The sequence below is a fragment of the Perognathus longimembris genome, chromosome 18, assembly GCF_023159225.1.
Source record: "Perognathus longimembris pacificus isolate PPM17 chromosome 18, ASM2315922v1, whole genome shotgun sequence".
Lineage (NCBI taxonomy): Eukaryota > Metazoa > Chordata > Mammalia > Rodentia > Heteromyidae > Perognathus > Perognathus longimembris.
The window spans coordinates 14043895-14062882 of NC_063178.1; the positions used below are offsets into that span (position 1 = coordinate 14043895).

The following is an 18988-nucleotide window of genomic DNA, read 5'->3' on the forward strand; positions in this document are numbered from 1 at the left end:
CTCGGCACTGTTCCTGAGCTCTTTTGCTCAAGGTTAGTGCTATATCACTTTGAGCCACAGCTTTCAGTTTTCTGGTAGTTAAGTAGAGATAAGAGTCTCACAGACTTTCCTGCCCAGGTGGGCTTTGAACTTTGATCCTCAAATCTCAGCCCCCTGGGTAGCTAGGATTACACGAGTGAGCCACCAATGTCCAGTGTGTGGTGACTTTTATTATCACTGTCTTTGCGTTGGTGACTTCTTTTAAGTGACTTGTTATTTGGAGGAGAAGCCTCTGATGTTAACTACCCAGTCACCACTAGAATCTAAATAGAAAGCTGGCATTTCAATTTTCCTCCAAAACAAAATTCAGTTTTCTTTTCATAGACAACATTTACACTAAAATAATACACTATTCCAATCTTCAGCATTGTGAAAACCAAGTATTGTATAGGGAGTTTGTATTAGATTTATTCTGGTAATCTTTCTATATCAATACCACAGAGAGAAAGAGACAGACAGACAGACAGACAGACAGAGAAAACAAGAAAGAGAAAAAGAGACAGAGAGACAAGTCTTAAATTTTTATTTCTCACCCTTTGACTAACAGGTTTCCTGGTTGGGGACATTTCATATTCCTATATTTTTATTTTTAAACTGAGGGAAAAAATTCTTTGAAAACATATTCATTTAAAACAAAATTTCTTTAAAAATAAATTCCTTAGAACATATTAAAAACAAAAACTGCTTACAGATTAGAAGAACTTAAACTATTTTTCAAGGTTTTAAGATGATTAGTTTGTACTTTTCAATTTCATTTTTACTTATTTTATTGTGTACTTTTGGGGATAGAGATGATTACTAAATCTTTTAATAGATTTGATATGGCTTTTGGTGCATATGCAGAGAGATCAACACTCTGTGATGGCTTGTGTGCACCCCAACATACACCTCTAAATTAAGCTGGGCCACAGTATCGCATGACTGTGAACTCGGCTATGCTAGGGGCATGAGCACACAGACAAAAGCATGCATATGTAGGAGGATCACATTCTGAGGCTGGCTGTGTGCAAAAACTGTGAGATACTACCTAAAAACCTAGTGCCAAAGAGCTCAGTGTGATAGAGTTGAGGCTCCTGTCTAACAAGTGCAAGACCTTGATTTCAAATCCCAGAACCACCCAAAAACAAAACACAAAAGACCTAAACACAAAACACAAAAAAAACCTAGCCAGTTCTTCAGTTGCCAAGAGGAACTTAAGACATAAAAAATGTACCAGGGTTGTGATTAGGCAGTCCCATGATAACATCTTTCTTTCTGACCTATTTCTCTCCACCAATGAGAATAAGGTATGCAAAATCTCAAAGCCCTTAAAAGCTGACCAAAAAAAAAAAAAAAAAAAAAGACAAGTTGATATGTTAGAACTGAGAAGACAGGCAAAAGTGTATAAATCACTTTAAAAGGCAATTATAGTACCATGGACTTAAAACTGGAAAAAGAAAAAAAACCCACAAGTCATCTATCATTTCAGGCCAAAATAGATCTTGTATATGACTAGAAATCTTTTTTTTTCTTGGCAGACAACTTGAAATTCAGGAATACTGTCTTTGTTAGCAGGCTGCCAAGTGATCTGCTCACAGTTAGACTTTTTGAAGTTTGATCTGCCATAATTTACGCCTCCTCTTTTTATGTAGCAATTCAGGTCATGTTGTTCTCTCTAGAAAAATAAAGACTAAAGAACATTTAGGATCAGTCTTCCACTCACTTAATTTCACCCTGAAAAAAACAAAACAATACCTTCTGACTAATGCCTTGATGCCGCCTGATGAAGAAGGTATAGAAAATTCTATAATTCCCAATCATTTAAAATGGCACTTCAGGACAAGGCAACAAACAGTACAAGAAATGTATCCAATGCCCAACATATGATACTGTAACCTCTCTGTACGTCAGTTTGATAATAAAAATTTGAGAAAAAAAATAAAATAAAATAAAATGGCACTTCACAAAACAGGTGATCAAATGTATACACGCATCATATAAATATGGTTCAAGTCATTCTTCATCTTGAATTTTAATTCTGAATATGTATAAAGTAACAAAATAAAAAGCCACCAGATTGCAAGTTAGCTTTCCTTACCTTAGTAATTTTGCAGAAATCTATGTAACACTGGCTCACACTCTGTTCTGGAGAAAAACTCCTTCCACTAGAGGAACTATTTAAACTCCTCTCAAGTGTTCAAACAATGTACAAGACTGCTGTTGCTTAAAAATAAATTACTTCTTTCCACTTTAAGAGATACACAGGAATCTATAATGAATGGCCAGAACAGTATAGCTATCTAATGTATATAATGGCAGGGATGTCTGAATGCCCACCACTGATTGAAAGTTGCTACAATCAGCTACCTAGCCAGAGGATACACTTCCCAGCAATTCAGCTTATGTTCTATTGGTCAAAACCAGTCACATGACCCCAGCATCTACACAGACCAGATTTAGCCAATGTTACAAGAATGCAGTGAGGTGTGGAATCCCTCAACAACATCGGGGTGTCATTTGTCAAAGATGGCTGTCAAGTGGAAAGGAAGGAGCCAGAATCTATCTGTGGGGAAGGGCCACCTAAAAACTCTCTGCTCAAGTAAAAATACTGAGCACTGTAGGAGAGAGACAGTTAAATTTTGCATTAAGACACTGAATTTTAAGCCGATTTGTTAGACTAGTTCATCTGTAACTAAATAGTGGAAGCTAAACAAATTTAACTATGTTTTCTTTCGATGTTGAGTTCTTGAAATAATGGAAAAGCACACTGCAAATGTGATGGTTTGATTATAAATGTTCCAAGGCCTTGTGTGTTAAAGGCTTTACTGGGACCTTGAAGAGGTACTGCCCAGTGGAGAGGTTTTAGGTCATTGTGGGGAGGGAGAGCATGTCTTTCTGAAGAAGACTTTGGATTCCAGCTCTCTATATTACAGCCATGAGACGTGAGCGGTTTGTTCTGCCACATGATCCAACTGTGGTATACTGTGCCTCCACCACCACGAATCCACCATCAGAGGCCTGGAAGAAAAGTACATGCTGACCATGGATTCCCACATTAATCTCTCTCTTTTATAAGCAGATTTTCCTCAGGTAGTTATTATAGTAATGGAAAGCTGACTGACATAGCAACAGAAGCAGTAATATCTTAGCAAGAGGCAGTGAGTCCATTTCCAGCATCTCTGAAATACCTGTTCTTAGAAAAATCACTTCATTTTCTGGAAGTACTAGGGGCTAAGATGAAGAGTTTGAGGACCTAATGGAGCCATTTTTCTAAAAACATCAACAGAAAAGACTTCACGTAATGTCTGTCACACTGAGGAATGAGCGAACCAGCAATGATAAGGTGGCTAGATAGCACTTTTAATACATTATAATATTTTCATGTGGAAGATAATCTACTGAGAAGGATTATACTGAAGAAACCCAGAAACATAGTCATGTGTTCGTGAAAAATAGGAAACCAAAAATCTAAAGTAAGACAAAAAGTCAGAGAAGGTAACATTGACACCAAAAAGGAATTGAAATTTATAGATTTATAGACTTTTAATACCTAGAAATTAGACATGGAATATAAAGTGTTTTGAGGGCCTGAGAAATGCATCCTTCTATCCATCCATCCATCCATCCATCCATTCGTTCATTCACACCACAAACAAAACTGTGAACAAGATAAAAAAAATAATGTCCTAGAGTTCAGTGTAACAGAGCACAAAGAGTCAAGATACAGAATATCTATATTATCCTAATGGCAACTGCTTAATTGATCCCTTTCTTCCTCTCTCCCTCCTTCCCTCTCTCCCTTCCTTTTGGAATTTGAACTCAGGGCCTTGCATTGCTAGGCGGGTGCTCTACAAATGGAGTCACACACATCAGCCCCTTTTAACTTTATTTTTTTAACAGGATCTTGTGCGTTTGCCTGGATTGATCTATGCCTCCTGCATAGTTGCGTTATAGGCATGTAAAACATGCCAGGCTTTAGTTTTTCTTGTCTTCAAAAATATAGCAGAGGAAAAAAGTGCTGATTCCCTCCCACTATAACTCTATCCGCCTAAATTCTATTTTAGCAACTTCAAGGGGACAAATTGTCTGAAGAAAGAGAAAATTCTCAGACTTTAACAGACCATAACAAAAATAGTGCGAAATAATTATTTCTAAGAAAATGAAATTACCTTTATCAGTAGACGCTGAATGGCTTTCCCAATTGTCCCTTGTAAGTCTCTAATAGCATTAGTTGCAGAACACACAATTCCTGACAATAGACAATACAACTGAAAAAATTAGTCTCCCGTGTACAAAATAACACTTTGATAACAATGAGAAATTCCTGCCTGCTCTCCCTAGACCACCACTGCAGTGAATACGAGTGCAGGCTAATTATATGAGCTAGCTGAAAATTGTGTGCGTAATGCAAAGGCAGCCCCGTAAAGAACAGCAGAGAGAAGGTCTTGCTATCAACTACTGAACAACAGGGGAAAAGCAAGAGAGCAAGCAAGAGAGCATGGTGTTCTCATTAGCATACTGCAGTAACCAGTGTGGTTGGGGCATACAAAAAGGAGTAGTCAAATTCTTTTCTTTGGTTAGAGAATTTCCCTCAATGCTGGTTCAGTGTTTTGTCTTGAACAGTGGCTATTGATCACCCTGTGCTAAGGATGATTGCCACTTGGGGTGAAGCAAAGAAACAGTTCATGTCGGTGAGAGAGCTGGGAAAACAACGGTAACACGCTGGGGTGTGTGTTGTAAGGGTTTGCAGGTGTATGAAGGCATCCTAGAACAAGGAGAAATTTTCCCGTTATCCTTTCTCATGCCTCATCCACATTCTATCTCTTTGGTGTACAAGACGTCATGCAAAAAGTTGGTAATGAGAGGCCCTCAGGTTAAGTTTGAAAGAGCTTTGTCACACATCCATACCAAAAGGAGAAAAATCGATGCTAATCAATCAGATGTGAAGTGTCATCTACAAAAGAGGGCTCAAATTGGTGTGTGTGTGTGTGTGTGTGTGTGTGTTACTGGGGTTTGAATTAAGAGCCTACCAGTTGAGTCATAACCTCAGCCCTTTTTGACTTAGTTTACTTTTTCACGTAAGATCTTGCTAAATTTTGCCCGGGGTTGGCCTTGGGTCAAGACCATCCTACCTCATCCTCCCATGTAGCTGTGATGACAGACAGGACCCATGACACATAGCCTCAAACTGCGTGATAAGTGGCATGCACCTGTCATCTGCACATGTGGGAAGCTGAGGCGGGACTAGCACATGTTTGAAGCCAGCGTAGGTTACATAGTGGATTCCTCTGTTAGTTAGACTTTACATAGAACCAAAGTGGAGTCTTGTGAGATTCCTTGGATAGCAGGTATAGTTTTAATCACAAAGCATTTTTTTTTTTTTTTGGCCAGTCCTGGGCCTTGGACTCAGGGCCTGAGCACTGTCCCTGGCTTCTTCCCGCTCAAGGCTAGCACTCTGCCACTTGAGCCACAGCGCCACTTCTGGCCGTTTTCTGTATATGTGGTGCTGGGGAATCGAACCTAGGGCCTCGTGTATCTGAGGCAGGCACTCTTGCCACTAGGCTATATCCCCAGCCCATCACAAAGCATTTTGTTTTAATATTCAACAAGCTGCTCGGGGTATGGATATCTCTTCAGAGAGATCTGGATCCCAGATAATGTCAATATTGCCTTAGCCAGGATTCAGGTCTGTCTGCATGGGACCATCAATAGAAAAGAAAAGGGTCTGGGAATATGGCCTAGTGGCAAGAGTGCTTGCCTCGTATACATGAAGCCCTAGGTTCGATTCCTCTGCACCACATATGTAGAAAAGGCCAGAAGTGGTGCTGTGGCTCAAGGGGAAGAGTACTAGCCTTGAGCAAAATAAAACCAGGGACAGTGCACAGGCCCTGAGTCCAAGGCCCAGGACTGGCCAAAAAAAAAAAAAAAGTAGAGAAGAAAAAGTCTTCAGTCTGTTTACCTGGAGAGGTTCAGTTGAAAAACAGGTTATATCAAGTTACTTAGTTTGCTTTCTTGTCTTCCAGCTCAATTTCCCATACCCCTCACAGAGTTATAGACAGCTGCTTTAAGTCCTTCCCCCCACAAGTAACATTTGCACAATCAAAAGAGGAAAATGTGTGTGCATGTATGTATATGAGAGACTCAGAGAAAAAGAAAGAGAGAGAATATGGAGAAAGACTCCTGGGTCTTTCTTACAGAGCCATGACTCCACCATCCTATGCACGTCCTTCGCCTAGCACTGCTTGTCTCTCCTCCCATCAGCTTCAACCCAAACAAGATTCCTCATATCAGAATCTCAGGTCACCAGGGCCTCCTCCATGTGGGATGCACAGAGCTCTGGAGTTTCTTTCTCCTTCATTAAAGAAGATGTAGTGGACTCATTCAAGTACACTATGGGAAACAGAGGGAAGGGTGTGGTGGACAGCCACAACTGGAGCCAGAGATAAATTATAACTGAAAATTTTGTGAGAAAATTTTCTAAAAGAGAATCCCGAACACTTATCAGATTCTCAAGAGGATTGGAAGGCTTCTGCTTTTCAAAGCTAGCCCAGGGCTGGGAATATGGCTTAGCGGGAGAGTGCTTGCCTTGCATACATGCAACCCTGGGTTCAATTCCTCAGCATCACATAAACAGAAAAAGCCACAAGTGGTGCTGTGGCTCAAGCGGTAGAGTGCTAGCCTTGAGCAAAAGAAGCCAGGGACAGTGCTCAGGTCCTGAGTTCAAGCCCCAGGACTTGCAAAAAAAAAAAACAAAACAAAACTTAGCCTATAAAACTGCACAGCATTTTAAATAAAAGTGGATTCAGGAATAGATAACCTGAGCCCTCGCCACCCGCCCCCATCACCAGGGTGGCCCAGCTCTTTGTTGTCTCAGCTCTCCAATAGAAGCTTCTCCAAGCTCAATGTCAAGAAAGTCTTCTTTCAAAATGATCTAGACAATACAGAGTACCAAACATTTCTTTCCAAATGAAATTAAATACGAAGAGTGGAACTTACCTCTTTGTTTTGTTAGATAAAGACTCGAAGCCATACTGCAGACTTTTGCACTTCTCTGTCAGTTGGAGTGACTTCTCATTTAGATATGTGCTGGTTCATGAAAAAGATTTTTTTACAAGGAGAGAGAGAGAGAGAGAGAGAGAGAGAGAGATTGACTTACAATGAAAGCTCATAAGATATCATTAGCCAACATCAGATTTAATTGATAAAGTATATCCAAATAAAGTCTGGTTTTCATCCATTTATTGGATTTCTCCCTAGAAAAAGGAAATTGGTATTTTCACCTCTGACAGGTATAAGTTTTTTAAAAAATAGCACCTTACACTATAAAGTCAAACTGAAAAGAAATCTATGTTGAAGACATTATATTCTCAGGTTTTCCTATTCTGAAGTTTGTATTTAAAATGAAAAGATTGCTGGATAGTTTTCATCAGAGTGCATGTAAGTAACCTTTATTTTTTAGAGATGTTGTCTCAACGAGGGAGCATGAAGACACAGGGGAGTAATATTTTCTCTATAAAGAACACAGTGCTGGCCTTTGATGAATATACCATTTCTGATATAAAGGCCTGGTGTTATTGCTTTATGAACTTAGAAAATTGACTACTTTTTTTTTTTTTTGCCAGTCCTGGGGCTTAAACTCAGGGCCTGAACACTGTCCTTAGCTTCTTTTTGCTCAAGGCTAGCACTCTGCCACTTGAGCCACAGCGCCACTTCTGGCCTTTTCTATATATGTGGTGCTGAGGAATCGAACCCAGGGCTTCACGTATAGGAGGAGAGCACTTTACCACTAGGCCATATTCCCAGCCCTGAACCTCGAAAATTGGAGGTGAAACAAAACCAAAACAAGAAGCTGTTTAAGAGACAGACATCAGTGATTGCAATCCTAGGAACTTGGGAGGCTGACATCAGAGAATCATAGTTCACAGGGAGCCCAGAAGGAAAGTCTGTGGGACCCCCATCTCCAATAAAACCAGCAAAAATGTTTGAGTGGAGGTGTAGGGCAAGTTGAGTGGTTAGGGGCATTGCTCAGTTAGTAGAGCACCAGCCAATTAGCAAAAGCACCAAGGATCAAGTTTGAGCCCCAGTCTTGGACAAAAAATAAAAATCAAGTTGAGTGAAGGCAAATCACTGATTTCAAACCTTAGTACCAGAACAAAAAGGCATTATAGAATTGTAACCCCATTGTACAACTACTTAATACCAACAATAATTAAGAACAACAACAAAACAACCAAAAGGCACCTTAAGGATGCAAGTTATGGAGTCATGAGCATAATAACATACTGGACATAGGCATATTCTTTATATGTTTCCACATCTCTAAAGGTGAGGCAACATTCCTTGTCTCACAGTGTGACTGTCATGATACATACATACTGGACAAATAAGGCACCGAGTACCATGTCTTGATGTAGTAAGTGCTCAGTAACACCACTCTCACTTTCTGTTGGCTTTACCAATAGGCACTGCTCTTACTGTGAATACATTTATTTAGTAATCCAGAAGGAATTTGTTCAGCATTTTATAGGAGCCGAATTTGTAGGGAATGGAATAGGGGCTAAATTTGTTTGGAATCTAATCTGGGCACAAGATATTTAGGTCAAGAGGTAGAGACAACAGTCATGGTCTTTGTCTCTAGTGGAGCAGGCAATTTAAGATAAAGAAGAAGATATTTAGCAAAAAAAAATAGCCATACAAACATAGGGAAACGGAGTAAATAGCACACACACACACACACACACACACACACATACAGGCTACAAACTCACACCTGTAATCTTAGCAGTTGATGGAAATTCTCTGCCTCCAAAATATTTCTCTGTATCCATATTTCTATGCCCTAGGGGTTCTATTTCTCTGTAAAATCCTGACAAATACAGGGACCCAAATTAATTTAGTTTAGTCATATGTTCGTTAAGATAACTAGCTTCCAGTAACTGCTGTCAGGAAAACAAAGTGCCGGCAGGTCTGGTCATGAATCTGGATATTTCAGCCTTGGACATGAGATGTGTCACTGGCCAGAAGATGTTTTCATGCCCAAGACTATCACAAAGTAGGAACACTAATAAAAGGAATCTGAGCTGGATACTGGTGGCTTGTGCTTATAACCCTAGCCACACAGGATGCTGAGCCATGAGGATCATGGTTCAAAGCCAGCCCAAGCAAAAATGTCCATGAGACTCATCTCCAATTAGCCACCAAAAAGCTGGAAGTAGAGCTGTGGCTCAAAGTGGTAGAGCATTAGCCTTGAGAAGAAAAAAGAAAGGCTCAGGGACAGCACCCATGCCCTCCTGCCCCCCTGAGTTCAAGCCCCAGAACTGGCACATGCACACACACACAGACACACACATGCACGTGTGTGCAAAATGCATGTGTGTGTGTGTGTGTGCACAAAGACCTCGATACATACATGTTTTGGAAATGGCACCATGCCTGTGTTCATCGGCAAGTAACAAAGCTTTGAGATGGACAAGACTTTGCAATACATTGGATGCAGGAGGAGAGGGAGGTGAAAATATAAAGATATAAAGAAGATGGCCTCATAATTAACTCTATACTATTTCTCAGAAATACTTTCTAGGGTTGGGAATATGGCCTAGTGGCAAAAGTGCTTGCTAGGATTACAATCACTTATGTCTATCTCTTAAACAGCTTCTTGTTTTGGTTTTGTTTCACCTCCAATTTTCGAGGTTCGGGGCTGGGAATATGGCCTAGGGGTAAAGTGCTCTCCTCCTATACATGAAGCCCTGGGTTTGATTCCTCAGCACCACATATATAGAAAAGGCCAGAGGTGACGTTGTGGCTCAAGTGGCAAAGTGCTAGCCTTGAGCAAAAAGAAGCCACGGACAGTGCTCAGTCCCTGAGTTCAAGCTCCCGGACTGGCAAAAAAAGAAAGAAAGAAAGAAAGAAAAGAAATACTTTCTAAGTACATTGGATGCAGACCCCAATGGGTTTACCAAATCCTTCCTTCTTAATTCTGATACAATTTCTCTGCTCTACGACTTCCTTCCTCTTTCTCTTTCTTGTTGTCTATATCTACTGTGCTTTCTGAATATATTACCATACTTTCCAAGGATTTGTTTATTCCTAATAAACAAATTATTCAGGCAGCACTGTTAATGAAGTGAATTACCAAGCTAGCAGTGCTTTGAATTATGATGGCTGTGTGATATTGAATTGTGACACGATAACCAGGCACTAATACAATTGTGTCTCACATATCTTTCCTTGAATTGTAGAGTTTCTTTATTAATACAACCTCAAAATAGATTTGCCCAACTAAAAATCATAGATGTCCAGGTGCTGGTGGCTCACGCCTGTAATCCTAGCTACTCAGGAGGGTGAGATGAAGATCACAGTTTGAAGGCCAGCAAGGCAGAAAAGTCTGTGATACTCTTATCTCCACTAAACTACAAAAAAAAAAAGCTGGAAGTGAATCTGTGGCTCAAGTGGTAGAACACTAGCTTTGAGCAAAAAGAAGCTCAGGGACAGTGCCTGGGTCCTGAGTTCAAGCCCCAGAACAGACACGCACAAACATACACACAAATTAGGGACAATGCATGGAAAAAAAGAGACAGAATGAAGTTAGGGGAGAAAATAGGGTCTTCTCTTGAATCTAGGCTCCATTTTAACCTTCAGTCAGTCTCAAGGTTTATTTTCTTAGGAAAGTAGATAAATAAAAGTAGTAATGATGCACATATAAATATCTAACACAGAGAGAGTGAGGAAAGGAATGACACTGTATAAAAGGAAATGTACACATTACCTAGCATAAGTAACTGTAATCCCTTTGTATATCAACTTCCTAATAATAGTAAAAATGTAAAAAAAAATAATAATACCTGATACAGATTGTCCATGAACCAATGTTGTGCTCTCTTTCTCCTAACTTGGCATGTAACCCTTCAGCAATCCCATTGTTACCACCACAGGGACTGGAAACTGCTCATACCTACCTGGAGTCACCATAGAAGAGACCATGGCCCTTTCCCTAGAGTTCTGCTTGAACTTGTAGGGAAGTCAGCACCAGAAGTCAGGCCAGTGAGCTGGGATGCCCACCGCCCCCAATAACCCTTTATTTGCTCCACTATAAGATCACAATTTCTGCCCACAGACCACAAGGCAAGCGTGCTTGTCTGCCTATTTATGGTTTCTGTCCCATCTTTGCAGCATTCTCAAATCTTTGCTCCTTTCACATCCTCACATCCACCCTGCAAACATGCAATAATTAGGCAACAGAACTCCTGGCATCAAGTCTTCTCATACCTGATCCATGGGAGCTTCTAGGAAATCACAAAGGAAGGTGGGCTGGTGCCTTGATAAATCTACTGGGTCCAATTTGCTTTGTCTTATGTATACCTTAGCAATTCTATTACAAGTCCCAGTTCCCTTGACAGCGACTCTGCACATCCACAGTTCTACAGTCTGACTTCATTGCCCTTCTAACTTCTCGTTTAATCATATGTTTCAGAGAACACACATGGCTGGGCCTGCATTCCTCTTTAGCTGTCAGTCGCCCTGACCTTCCAGCTCAGAGGAAGAAAAACCTCCCCTCTCATATAGGAAAAACGGACTTGTCACTTGCATCCCCATCTTCTCTGAGGTCAACCCCTCCCTTCATGTTTCTCTTACTTGGAACTTCATCTTCTCTCCACCAGTGATCTCCTGTCATGCTTAATTCTACCATGCCCTCAAATAAAAAACAAGACAATCAACTCTGCTTTTCTCCCTCCTCCCCCGGCCCTCCTTACCTCTCACTAAAATTGCAATCTACCGTCCTCCCTCAGAGGCAATCTCAGCACTCTCTGCGGAGGACTCACTCCCTATATACAGCCTCTTATTCTTGAGCCTCTTACTCCCATCCAGGGTCCTGTGGATGTTCTTTCCTGGGCCATTTCATATGTGCTCGTGTTTACCAGAGACCTTCTTTCTCTGGTGTGACTTTAAAAGTGTTTGATGTGCATTCAGTTACCGACATTCCCTAGGGCACTTGGGTCTCTTGCCTTCCCAGCCTATCTGTTTTCCCTCAACCTCTTCAGTAACCTCTTTTTCTTCCATGTCTGTCCTTATTATGCCAAGGTGGGTTGTTGCATGGCTATATTTGACCATGCATTTTCTCTGTTCCAGAGCCTTCCACAGCCCCCCATCATTTTGGGGACATATTCCCCACTTCTTAGTGGGGAATAAACTATCCACCATCTGGCCTTTGACTATAAATTTACCCACAGTTTGCTAACCATTAAATGATACCAGTTTTCTCTTTTATTTCATTCCTTCCAAGTCATATATTATGGATTCTGACTGTTTTATCATTTAATTACAGAATTTATTTGTTTGGTACTGGCAAAGAGCCTTCAGGCACATTTTCCTCACTTCAATATGTCAGAAGGGAAAAAATGTAATAAGATTGGGAGAAAAGATACACAAAAACAAGCATTTCTGTTATCTTTGTAAGTCTCCATGTGGAGGTTGTTCTTTTAAAAAAATTCTATCTTTATAAGTTATCCTTGAGTTGCAAGTGACGACTTTACAAAACCAGCTGGCATGATTTCACAAGAAAACAACAAGCCTCAAGACTACACTGACTCTTGCAAAATAATAAAATTAAGAATCTAATAACCAAAGAATATTTCTGAAAGGAAAAAGGAATTCAACCTCTACAGCAGCATCCAGCAAGATCTCAAAAACACAGAATTAATGTCACCTTCTGAGGGTGACCTGCAATCATGCAATCAGTCCTCTGGCCAAGAAAAAACAACTTTGGAACAATCTGCATGTACAGTTACTAAAGAATTTCAAGTACATCAAAATTCTATTTCTGGTGACCATAATGGAGACAAAACTGAATTGTGAATATAGATGTAAAGCTTAAAGTCTAATCAATCTGACTCTCTGAGGACTGAATACATTAACAATGGAATATTTCCCCCAAATAGAAAAGCCCAAAGATTAAGATTATTTCCATGTACTCCTCAAACTCCTTCTTTATTCCAAAGAAGGATGAGATGCGCACTAGCAGACAATGCTCGCTGAGGATGTCATGGGCCGACCCACCTCTGGGACAAAGGCACTGTGATGATCTGTGTGGTGACCCTAAGCTTATCAAGCAAGCTTCACATTGTGATGGAGTCCCTCCTCTGCATATAGTTTTGCCAAGGGGAGAAAGGCAGGCATGCCAGCCCACTGTAGCATTCAGTTATTCCTTTTAATAGTTATCTCTTTTATTTACTCTCTTTAATATCCTTGTTTATAAATCATCCTCTTAAGAGTTTTGTTAACAAAAGCCTGTCTTTGAGATACCATCCTATCAGGAAGTTGGTGCCTACAAAGATGAGGGGTAGATTCCAGGTTGTATGCTTGCTCACTCATTCACCAGATATCCATAGAGCCCGTGCTATATAGCAGAGAGAAGGGTTGTTAGTGGAGATAAAACATTTTCCCTCCAGCAGACTGCTGGAGGGGACAAACAAGGATACCAACACTTGCCATCTGAGTGTGAAGAATGGAGGCCAGCTATTTTCCATAATCATATTAATTTCAAGAAACCATGAACTCATGTTTTGATGGGTTGCTATTTAATTTAAAAAATATGGGAGCTGCTTTGAAGATGACGAAAAGAAGCTTTAATCTTTTACACACAGTTTTTGCTGGCAAGTTAAATTGTAAAATATGCTTCAGATAATCTCTGCTTACTTGGCTTCTATCTGTTTTCAGTTGTCTTAATGAAGATTAATTGGCTACTTCTCTGGTATTAAATCAGTTAGTATTCTTGCACACTACTATTGCTGGAAAACTGTTTTAAAAATGGTAAAATCACAACTGCCACACAGATATGAACCGGTATGCATTAAAGATTTTATTTGGCTCAAAATAAGTGAACCAATTCAAAGAAGAATCCAAAGTTACAACACATTTATAAATCAGGAATAGTGAGATGAATGTGCAAGTGGAGGTAAAACTGGATGAAGAGGGGTATAATATACAGAGACAGACAGACAATAATTAACTTGCATTTTTCTCACAATGTTAGAGTTGCCAAATAGCTCCAGTAGGAAGGAAATCCAATAACGCTATGATATACAATCTAAACAAAGCAAACTTATTTGGTGAAGTGCAAGTTTTGCTTATGTCTTAACAGCACCCCTGTGCATCACTGTGATTGTAAAGAAAGGATTTAGGGTACCAAGCCTCACAGACTTGTTTCTTCCTATTTCAGTCTCCTTCTATCTACAGAAGAACAGACAGACCTAGCTTAGGTGTGAGTCCTTTGAGACAATCAGGAAACACTGACTAACTATGGTGTAGTGAGGGTTCAAAAGGTTAAGTCTGACATAGACTTATCCAGGTGGGCAAAAATGGAGAGCTAAAGAAGTGGCATTGAAGAATGGCCTGTTATTCAAGTAGTAGGCCACTTGAGCCACAGTTTCACTTTCAGCTTTTTTGATGGTTCATTGGAGATAAGAGTCTCACTTTCCTACCTGGGCTGGCTTCAAATCATGAGCCTCTCCTGAGTACCTGAGATTCCAAGCATGAGCCATTGGCCCTTCGCTAAAATAGTTAAGTTTTTTTAATGGTCTTCCACCAACAATATTTTTTTACCCTATACAACCAGGACTGTTTGCTTTTTCTTTAGGAAGTCCTTGATATAATCCTTAATCTTAATATCCATATTTCTTTACACAAAAATTCATACACACTCTCCTGCTTAAGAATGAAGGTCATAAAAGCACTGTGTGTGTTTGGTGTTCATTAGTTTCCAATTGTTGTCAATACCTCATAAATGTCTCATCTCTTTTATTCCTCACAATAAACATACAAGTTAGGTGCTACATCCTTTTTTTTTTTTTTTTTTCCAGTCCTGGGCCTTGGACTCAAGGCCTGAGCACTGTCCCTGGCTTCTTCCCGCTCAAGGCTAGCACTCTGCCACCTGAGCCACAGCGCCGCTTCTGGCCGTTTTCTGTATATGTGGTGCTGGGGAATCGAACCTAGGGCCTCGTGTATCCGAGGCAGGCACTCTTGCCACTAGGCTATATCCCCAGCCCCGCTACATCCATTTTATAGAGGAGGAAACTGAGGCAGTATAAGACCAAAAGACACCTCCAAGTTACTCTTCTCAGTTACAAGTGGAGTTTTAAACCCATCTACTGTGTGTGTTGTATTTTACCCACTATTATGTTTTATCTTCTCCTACAGAGAAGATTTTTCTCCTTATTAGAAACTATTTCATTGTCTGTGCCATCTCTTCGTCCTCTAGATTACCTGATTCTGAATCTACAATGCTAACTAAGATTCTCTCCTCACTAAACACTGTTCAGGCTGTCCTGGGCTCCTTCTAACTAGTCTCCATCATTAGCTCTGTCTTCAAGAACACACTTTTAGCAATAATTCTGCTAATTCAATGTGGTTAAAACCAATTATCATTCATATCCTGACCAAATTCCTCATTGCCAGCCATCCCCTGGTAACGGCTATCCTTCAGCGTGAGTCACATCTGTTTAGACAGATTCTTTTTCCTTACCTCTGATGTTTCCTATTGGTAATTTTCCATCCATTGACACCCTACCTCTCGCCAGTCTGCTCCTGTGCTATACATTCCCACTCTCCCATTTTTTGAGTCCACTCCTATATACTGCAAACTCCATAACTATAATACCTATCATGACAGTCCTAAAGTCTACCTTACCATTTTAACAAATATCGTGAGTAGTTTTTTCCTCAATTCTGTATATTATAGATAGGTAATAATAGCAATGAAAAAATAATTCCTGTCTATAGGCAAAAAAAGAATTTTTTCCAATGGAGAGATGACTCACCCCCTTAGACCACATCAAACAAAATAATAATAATAATTTTTTTCCAATTGCACATTCAGATCCACAGTCCTGATCTAGAATTGTCTGCTGTATAGCTTCACCTTGCATTAGTGATCACACCATCCCAGTGCCTTCATTAAAGACTTATATAAAATCTTTTCCAGTGTTCATATTTGAAAGACATACTTTTATTTTCTATAAAAATACCATTTAGCTGGGAGCCAGTGGCTCACACCTGTAATCCTAGCTACTTAGGAGGATGAAAACTGAGGATTGAAGTTCAAAGCCAGACTAGGCAGGAAATTCCAGGAGACTCTTATCGCCAATTAACTACCAAAAAGTCAGAAGTAAAGGTGTAGCTCAAGTACAATGCTAGCCTTGGGTGCAAAAGTTCAGAGATAGTGCCCAGAACCAACACACACACACACACACACACACACACACACACACACACACACACACACACCTCTTTGAAAGATACTGGGGAATGGGGGGGAGGAAAGTGGGAGAAAACGAGAGAGGGGGTAACATTGATAAAAAAAGAAATGTACTTATTATCTTACTTATATAACTGTAACCCTTGTATACATCACCTTTAAAATAAAATAAAATTTAAAATAAAATATACACACACACAAAGTCTCACACAGCATGTCCTTCTGCCCTGATAGCCTTTGTTTAATAGTCTATATAGTAATACTACACAACCAGAAATGAAAGGATTCCTTGCAGTGAGAAGAAGTGAAGTATTAGTGAGAAAGGCAAAGAAAGCGTTTGAAAACAAGAGTCAAATGCGCTAATCAAGCCCCTGTAGGCATCAGTCGCTTACTCCTGGAAATGCCAACTACTCAGGAAGCAGAGATCTAAGGGTCATGAGTCAAAGCCAGCTCAAGCAGGAAAGTCCAGGAGACTCTTACTTCCCATTAAGCACCAGAAAAGCCAGAAATGGAGCTATGAGTGGTAGAGCTCTAGCCGAGAGAGAGAGAGAGAGAGAGAGAGAGAGAGAGAGAGAGAGAGAGAGAGAGAGAGAGAGAGAGAGAGATAAGTAATAATGCTCAGACCCTAAGTTCAAGCCCCAGTACCAGTGCCAAAAGGAAAAGCTAATCACGTCATTAAATGGGAATGACATAAGAAGGAGAGGCCTACTGGGAAGGTTGAACATAATTGCTTTCCTGAACAGCTCAGATTTCCAGGAGCTCTGCCACAAGAATCCAAGACTGGTGTTCCCCAAGGGCAAATCCCCACAGGTGCAGCAAATGCAGTCCTTGCCTGGGTTTTGTGTAAGCTCCACAACAGCTGAAAGATGCTGCTCTCCTCTGAGAAAACATGCAAGGGACGGCAGGTCTGGAAATGTCTTTAAATGTCACATCCATGCATGTCTTCAGTGTCCATACTGACAAGCACAATTATCAAGTTCTTCACAGCCAAATAAATGTCTTTGCCAAACCAATATTCACTGAATCCTGGGAAGAAAACAGGCATGTGCCACCACACCTAAGAGAGGTCATCTTTCATCTGTACTCTATGTTACTGTTGAGAGAGTCAGGCACTCATTGTAATACTTGAGAATTTACAAATGGCAAGTTATTTAGGTCATAACTGTATCTTTTAAAGGATTTAGTAATCTAAGAGTGAAAACTCCTAAAACCAGTAAATCTATAGATCAGGGTTTTGTTTGCTCGTTTTTATGCCAGTCCTGGGGCTTAAGCTCAGGGTTTGGGTGCTGTCCTTGAGTCTTTTGTTCAAGGCCAGCACTCTACCCTTTGAGCCACATTTCCACTTCCACTCTTTTGGTAGTTAACTGGAGATAAGAGTCTCACTACAGGGCTGGGGATATAGCCTAGTGGCAAGAGTGCCTGCTTCGGATACACGAGGCCCTAGGTTCGATTCCCCAGCACCACATATACAGAAAACGGCCAGAAGCGGCGCTGTGGCTCAAGTGGCAGAGTGCTAGCCTTGAGCGGGAAGAAGCCAGGGACAGTGCTCAGGCCCTGAGTCCAAGGCCCAGGACTGGCCAAAAAAAAAAAAAAAAAAGAGTCTCACTACAAACTTTCCTGCTGGGTATGGCTTTGGACCACAAACCTCATATCTCAGTTTTCTGAGTGGCTAGGATTACAAGTGGGAATTACCCACACCCAGTAATAGCACAGTTTAAAAATTTTTTTTAATCTTTCTCTCTCTCTATTTATTTTCTTGGTCATAGGCCTTGAACTCAGGGCCTGAGTGGCACTGTTCTTAAGCCTCTTTGTGCTAAAGGCTAGAAAACTTCCTTTCTTTCTTTTTTTTTTTTTTTTTTTTTGCCAGTTCTGGGGCTTGAATCCAGGGCCTGGGCACTATATAGTCCTTGAGCTTCTTTTGCTCAAGGCTAGCACTCTACTACTCGAGTCACAGAGCCACTATGGCCTTTCTCTGTTTATGTGGTACTGAAGAATTGAACTCAGGGCTTCATGCATGCTAGACAAGCACTCTACCACTAAGCCACATTCCCAGATTTTTTATATTCATATTTTATATTTATTTTTCAGTAAAATATTAAGTTTAAAAACTTGAGACTTCCTATACAGAGTTTTATGAGGCCTTCTTTCAGAATAAAAAAAGAGAACAATTTACTGGGGCATTATGGTCCATTTCTACTCAATAAAGCAAGGGAAAAAAATGGACCAATGAAAATCGGTATGAGCTGGACAGCTAATCTGGTGATGCTGACCAGTCAAGATGGATACTGTTAGAAATTATCTGGTATGCAAGCCTCAATACTATAAGAGCTAGCTCAAGGATACAAGCAAGCAGTGAACAAAATCCCAAATGCTAGCTTTAGTATCTAAAACTTGTAGATGTTTGTACATTTTCTAAATACTGACTAGGGGTTTATTGGTGGAGTTCATATTAGTGTCCTCAAGACAAGGTCATTGTAAAAACAAACACTTGAGGAATCATATTGGAACATTTGGAGACACCTTTAGTCCCAAAATAAAACGAAAAGAGGATGTTGTCAATCAATCTTTATTAATAATAAAATAAGTGGAACATCTCATCTTACTGTGGCAATTTTATAAATATGACATGGGATAGAGGACCCTACAAAGAGTAATGATGGTTACTAAAATTCTGGAATTCAAAGAGGAAAAATATTTCATTCCTTTATTTAGGAAGCACAC

The 18988-nt window shown here is 40.2% G+C and overlaps 1 protein-coding gene across 1 annotated transcript in view; it reads right to left on the bottom strand.

Moving 5' to 3' along the window:
- Window positions 1-18988, bottom strand: part of St8sia6 (ST8 alpha-N-acetyl-neuraminide alpha-2,8-sialyltransferase 6) — a 102492-nt gene that overhangs the window by 46544 nt on the left and 36960 nt on the right. Inside the window, exon 3 of the mRNA XM_048367585.1 lies at window positions 7015-7104. Within this exon, the coding sequence (XP_048223542.1) occupies window positions 7015-7104 (90 nt within the window). The remainder of the gene's footprint in view (window positions 1-7014; window positions 7105-18988) is intronic.